The 7,211-nt window shown below is 45.0% G+C and overlaps 1 protein-coding gene across 1 annotated transcript in view; it reads right to left on the minus strand.

The window, feature by feature from the left end:
• Positions 1-7,211, minus strand: part of Ankdd1b (ankyrin repeat and death domain containing 1B) — a 57,893-nt gene that overhangs the window by 7,886 nt on the left and 42,796 nt on the right. The window contains exons 10-11 of the mRNA XM_029544134.1: positions 6,882-6,980; positions 3,373-3,471 (exon numbers count right to left, since the gene is read on the minus strand). Coding sequence (XP_029399994.1) covers positions 3,373-3,471; positions 6,882-6,980 — 198 coding nt within the window. The remainder of the gene's footprint in view (positions 1-3,372; positions 3,472-6,881; positions 6,981-7,211) is intronic.

Here is a 7,211-nt window from a genome sequence, read left to right on the forward strand (position 1 = left end):
TGTGTGTGTGTGTGTGTATGTGTGTGCATGTGCGTGCGTGTGTGTGTGTGTATGTGTGTGCATGTGCGTGCATGTGCGTGTGTGTGTGTGTGTGTGTGTGTGTGTGTGTGTGTGTGTGTATGATTCTCTCTCCAGCATCTCACTATGCAAGCTTGGCTGGCCTAGAACTCTAGAATTTGCTATGTAGACCAGGCTGGACGCAAACTCGTGGAGATCCACCTGCCTTACCCCAGAGTGCTAAGATCAAGGGTGTGTGCCACCATACCCGGCTACCAATCCTGATCTTTACACAGTCTGAGAAATACCTTGGGGCTTATTATTATTATTATTATTATTATTATTATTATTATTATTATGAAGATGTGGGAGCAGGTAAAAAGAGAGGGTAGTGTTTATGCATTCATTATTTATGTATTGGGTGCCAGCTGTGGGTCAGACCCTTAGAATAAAGGGGTGTGGGAGAAGGGAGAGTTGGGGGATTGCGTCCTGAGGGCTAGCAACCCTAGGCTTTTGGTTTAAAACAAGCAAAGTCACATGGTAGTGTTGACCTTGACAACTGGAATAGCCAATCCACTAGCAGCAGGGCCCACAGAATTCCTACAGAGTCTCTACCCCAGCCTTGGAGGAATTGTGAATGAAAACAGAAAAAGTTACTACAAAAGAATGCAGAGGAAAGACGAAGGCTGAATGTTAATAAACTCAAGCAGCAACATCTGGGGCGACAGTGGCATTGCGCCCCGGCCTAGGCCCCAGGGTAGGTGGTCATGTTCCCCTGCACATGTGCTACTGCATTCGCCACATCATCCACAGCCCGTCTTTCTTTTATGATTAAAAAAAAAAAATCCTCAGATCATACATATGCGGAACTCTCAGCTCTGAACTAGAGAACATAATGAACCAGGAAGGTAAAGACCAGACATAGCTCAGCGGTGTAGCAATTGTCTGCCAAGGGCAAGGGCCTGGATTCTGTGCCCCATACCAGAACGGGGATATTGTGTCTTATAAAGATGCCTTGGCATTCTGCACTGTAAAAAGGAATTGGTGTGCACTGGTAACAGTCTGCTCATTCTGAATCAACTTGCTCTCAACCCAGACCCCCCCCTCGGAAGAGTAGCAGGAGAAATCAGCTTGATTCAAGGTTTTAGGAAGTGCCCAAGCTGAGCCCACACATGCGCAGAGTGAGGGAGGAACACAAGGAATGCAAAAAGCACAGGCATCACATGCTTAACACCAAGGTTGATACCGGAGCAGAGCTGCAAGACTGAACTACACACACACACACACACACACACACACACACACACCATATACATACACACACACCATCACACACATACCATACACACACCATACACACACACCATACACATACACACACATCATACACACACACACACACCATACATATACACACACACACCATCACACACATCACACACATCATACACATACACACACACCATCACACATACATCATACACACACATACACCATACACACACACCATCACACACACATCATACACACACACACCATATATATCACACACGCATCACACACATCATACACGCATCACACACATCATACACATATCACACACACATCATACACATACATGCATCACACACATCATACATCATATACATACACACACACCACATATCACACACACAACCACACACATCATACACACACATCACACACAAAATTAGAGAGCAGAGAGCAGACTAAGATAAAATGTACTTTAAATGTGCAAACAATGGAGCTATTATATGCATACACATGGCATAGTGGTATGAAAACCAAATAAGTTAGAGGCAAGTGTGAGTGGGAAATTATTTCTATAAATCTTCACATATAAACACTATACTTGGACCATGTGAACTTATAATCTTGAAAAATATATTTGAATTATTTGAATCCTAAAGACCAATATTTAATAGTAATTCCTATAGACAGATCTTGTTAGGAGGTAGTTTCCTGAGTTCAGCCATCTCAGGAATGAGTTCCATCTTGCTGGCAGGGTCAAAACTGAGTTCATGTTCCCAGGCCCAGATCCCAACTCCTCTCCTGCTTCTTCTGGTGTTTCCTGTTTGTCTGTAAACCAGTGAAGGACGTAAAGAGGGAAGACACCGTTATCCCTTTATCTAAACCATGGCACACAAGCCTAAATGTGCTGCCCGTCTTGACTTAAGCTTCTACTGCAGATTGCCCACTCCTTTGTTCTTTTATCATTGTAAGCTTCTGGGCCAGAGTCCAGGAAGGGACCTGGCTGCAAAAGCTGGCTCGATGACCCTGAAACCAGGTGACCCAGAGAGGCCCAGTTACCAATGTTAACTTCCTTGCTTAACCCCTTGTGTTGAAATATGATTGGTCAATGCAGCCCCTTACCCCATGCCCCTTGCGTTGTGTTCCCATCCTATAAACATGTTGTACAATCTCCCTTTGGGGACACAGTTCATTCAGATCCTGAACTGGCCTTCTCCCTGGTAGCTCAGAAAATAAAGCTTTCATCTCAAGCTTCTATATCTGAAGTGAGTGTCCTCAGCTTCCACCCCAGCTAAACAATCTCAATCAAACTGAGGTGCGGGGCTGGAGAGATGGCTCAGCAGGTAAGAGCACTGACTGCTCTTCTAGAGGTCCTGAGTTCAAATCCCAGCAACCACATGGTGGCTCACAACCATCTGTAATGAAATCTGATGCCGTTTTCTGGTGTGTCTGAAGACAGCTACAGTGTACTTATATATACTAAATAAATAAATCTTTTTTTTAAAAAATTGAGGTGTAGGGCTAGGGAGATGGCTTCAGTCAATAAGGTGCAAGCCACAGTGTGAAAGGCTTGGCCCTGTAATCCAGGACTTAGATAACAGGCAAGAGAATCCCTGGGGCTTGCTGGTCAATCAATCTAGCTAAATTGAAAGCTCTGGATTCAGTGAGAGATCCTGTTTCAAAGACATAAGATAGGAAGCAGTCCCAACATTAACTAGTGACCTCCAGGCCTCCATGTGCTACTACACACACACACACACACACACACACACACACCACTCACACACACTTAAATTCACACACACTACTCACACACATTAACACACACACTCACACACACACACATTCTCACACAAGCATACACACACATAGATAGATAGATGATAGATAGATAGATAGATAGATAGATAGATAGATAGATAGATAGATAGATGATAGATAGATAGATAGATAGATAGATAGATAGATAGATAGATAGATAACGTAAGTGTGCCCATGAAGATGCAGTTCATGCCCATCTCAGAAGGAATTCTGATGTTCCTATTGTACATGGCAGTCAATAGGGAGATCTCCACTGCCATCTTAAAAAAAACAGGCGACTACCTTGTCAGTGATTTTCAGGTTGCAGCCAGCCTTCAGCAGTGTCTCCACCAGCTCCACATTTCCAAGATCAGCAGCTACGTGCAGAGGGGTCTGCTGCCTCTGCCATGAGAGAGATGGACTGTCATGGAAGCACATGCAGGAGAGAACGCCATACAGACTTTTGGAGAAAATGGGTAAAGCACATATCCTTATGTGAGGGCACAGGGCACAGTTGTTGCAGCAGAATTTACAATATTGAAAGATGAGAGGAAGTCATGGTTAGGGGCTGGTGAGATGGCTCAGTGGCTAAAAGGACTGACTGCTCTTTCGAAGGTCCTGAGTTCAATTTCCAGCAACCACATGATGGCTCACAACTATCTGTCCAGTGACAGTGTACTCATATACATAAAATAAATAAATACATCTTTAAAAAAAGAGAAGTTATGGTTAGGTCACAGGCAGCCCCAACACCCAGAAATGACCTCAAGCTGCACTGTGTGAGCGTTTCTAGATAAAAGCCTGGGACTTGTGAGACAGGTTCCCACTACACGGGAGTCATTTCCCTCCCCTCTGGCAGAAGGGACATATGGCTCCCTGAGGCACCTATCCACATATCAAAGCCCACCTGGCCTCCAGGCTCCATCAGTGTTGCAAGTACCTGTTACACAGGCCCTGGCCCTTCCCACTCCACACCCTCTTCCCTTCAGCTACAAGTGCTCCTTAGAATCCACATGATTCTCTCGCTCTCTCGCTCTCCCCTCCCCACCTTGTTCTCTCTGTGCTCTGTCCTCTGTTTCTAGCTATTCTCTGCTCTGTGGCCATCTGCTATTCTCCCCCTGCATGCTCTCACACTCTCCCACAGATAGCCTTGGTCATGGCCAGTCTGTTTCCTTTTCTCTCTGCTCCGGATTCTTCCAGATGCCTCCGAATGTTATCATGTTCTCTCTCTCTCTCTCTCTCTCTCTCTCTCTCTCTCTCTCTCTCTCTCTCTCTCTCTTTCCCAGTATCCCCCCCCCAATAATGGAGTGGTCACATCAGCACTTTATTTACTATGCCCCCCTCATATGGTTAATTACATGTTTGGTAATGAGACATTATATAAACTATATGTAAGTATATAGGAATGCTTGGCAGCTATTAAATCAAGTCCGGAGCTAGGTGCGGTCATGATCTGTAGTTCCAGCTGCACAGGAGGCAGGGGCTGAAGAACTTATTGAGCCTAGGAGTTTGGGACCCATCTGGGAAGTGTAATGAGATCTTGTCGCAAAATGTTTTCCTTTCAGTGCAAGGTACCTAGAGCAGTCAAATTCATAGACAGGGAGGATGGTATTTCCCAGGGGTTAGGGACTGGGAAATGGGAAGTTCTGTGATGTCACGGAACTGTACACTTAAAAATAGTTTAAATGGTAACTAATGTTATATGCATTTTACTGTAATAAAATGGCTTCAAAGATTTCGATAAAAGGAAAAACTATGACATAGTATTAAAAGCTTTAGGAGGGATCTAGAAAGATGACTCAGCGATTAAGAGCACTAGCTGATCTCGCAAAGGTTCCAGATTCAATTCTCAACACCCACAAGCTCGCAACTATAATTCCAGTTCCAGAGAACCCACACCCTTGCACAGACAAAAATGCAGGCAAAACGCCTAACACACATAAAATAAAATAAAATAAAAACAAATCAATTTTTAAAATAAGCTTTAGGAAACACTGTATTTGGCTAAACTTAATTTATAAACTCAGGGAAAACGAGAAAAAATAGATTGATACTATTAAAAATTATATTAAAGATGGGGAGACTAAAGTTTATTTTATTGCCGTTTTTGTTCTTTCTCCCATTTTCTACATTATTATGTCTTAAGAATTAAAAAGACTGAGTTTCTTAGCAGAGTCACCGCTTTCTATCAAGAAGATAAAAGTGTAATCCATGATCATCACCCCGACCTCCCACAGAAAGGAATGATGTGAAGACATCTGCACAGACAGGAACCTTGATATGATCCAGGCCCACTCCTCCACCAGGCAGAGAAGCCCCTTCCCTGGGTCAAGAGCTGCGCAACAGCTGAGCAAAAAAGGCGAAGCCACGCTGCCGTCAGAAAGCATGTAGAGAAGGCCGCCAGCAGGTGGCAGTGTGTGCCCCTCTGAGGGCTTCTCACCCAGCGCAGGAACCAACAGGCCCACAGAAAGGTAAACACAGGACACAGGCACAGTGTGCTGTGTCAATAAAAGCATGCTTTGACAATACCACTCTAAGTCAAGAACACAGGAAACACCACAACCGAAGTCGCCCTTCTTCAGAGGGGCCAAATGAACATTTACTTTTTAAAACCATATTTATATGTCCTGATTTTATATACTTTATGCAAAAAATAAATAAATTCCATTATGTTGTATGTATATTACTGATGTAACAAAAGTTTGAATTGATATGGTCAAGTTGTGTAACATTGGCAGGCATGGCCAACACTCCTCCCCTAGAATGGATCAAGCCAGTTCTGGAGAAGCCAACATCAGACACGATCACAAGGCTTAGTCTGTGTAGAAAAGATTTGAAGCATTACTAAGTCTGAATATGCAAATAATTTTAATAACCAGGGAGGTTGGCTCCCAGCTTGTGGGCTGGTGCGACACAGAGAGAGAGGCTGTCTGGAGGAGGGAGGGACAGAGTGCCAGACAGAGTGCCCCTGTAAATCTCCTTGCCCAGGTCAAAAATTAACCAAGAGGCTGGAGCCGGAAAAAAACCTGAAGGGATCCAGTCCTGCTGTTTCAACAGGTGAGGAAATGGCCGAGGGGAGGTTGGGACAGCCGTGCTCTTGCACAAGACTTTCCCTAATCCAGAGGGCATAGGTGCGGATGGCTGCATGTGGCTCCACACCCCCAGCCCCCAGGCTTCCCACTGCCTGCAACCCCGGAAGAGGCAGCTAGAAGAGGCTGCACCAGAGGCAGAAACAACAACTGCCTACTGCTTGCTGCTCTGCCCCGTTCATCTCCATTGGTGACAGGTGGCTTTTACAGGGTGTTTGATCCTGTCCCAGTCCACTGACTACCTGACGATCTTTTTATTTGTTTGTTTGTTTGTTTGTTTGTTTGTTTAATTCTAAGAGGCCTCTTTTGCCTTCTGGCATAGAAAGAGACTTACTGTGGAAACAACACTTCCTTCTTATGGGGGCCAGCTTCAGGCCAAGGACGACATTTCACACTGTAGGAGTGGCTTTTGATGTAAAGAGCTTTCTGACAATTTGCTTTGGCATTGTTTATCAGAAGCCCTAGCTATGCCTATTAAAAAGGAACAACTTGATTACATACACACAGAATCCCAGCTTTGCCACTGCAAAAAGCAGCAGTGTGGGGACAGCAGAGAGGTTACAGAATTAATAAAGAAGAGTCACATGTCCCACCGCCCCCCCCCCCGAATTGTTTTAGGCACCTTGAACCTAAGAGAACTTCCTGCTGACACATTGTGTTGAAACCTGGAAATTTCATGTTGAAACACAAGAGAACAGCGTGTCCAGGCTCTAGCCTGCTTACCTGATCTAAGACATCAACATCATGCCGAGCACTTAATAAGCTGCTCACAACTGCGGGACGGTTGTTGATAACAGCTAGGTGAAGAGGGGGCTCCTTAGACTGCAGAAAGAAAAGCATCGAGCTTCAGCATTCAAATCTCCGAGAGTTACGACAGTCCACCCGGTGTCAGACCCACGGGATCTCCGAGAGTTACGACAGCCCACCCGGTGTCAGACCCACGGGATCTCCGAGAGTTACAACAGTCCACCCGGTGTCAGACCCACAGGATCTCCGAGAGTAACAACAGTCCACCCGGTGTCAGACCCACGGGATCTCCGAGAGTTACAACAG

The sequence above is a fragment of the Mus pahari genome, chromosome 11 (assembly GCF_900095145.1).
Source record: "Mus pahari chromosome 11, PAHARI_EIJ_v1.1, whole genome shotgun sequence".
Lineage (NCBI taxonomy): Eukaryota > Metazoa > Chordata > Mammalia > Rodentia > Muridae > Mus > Mus pahari.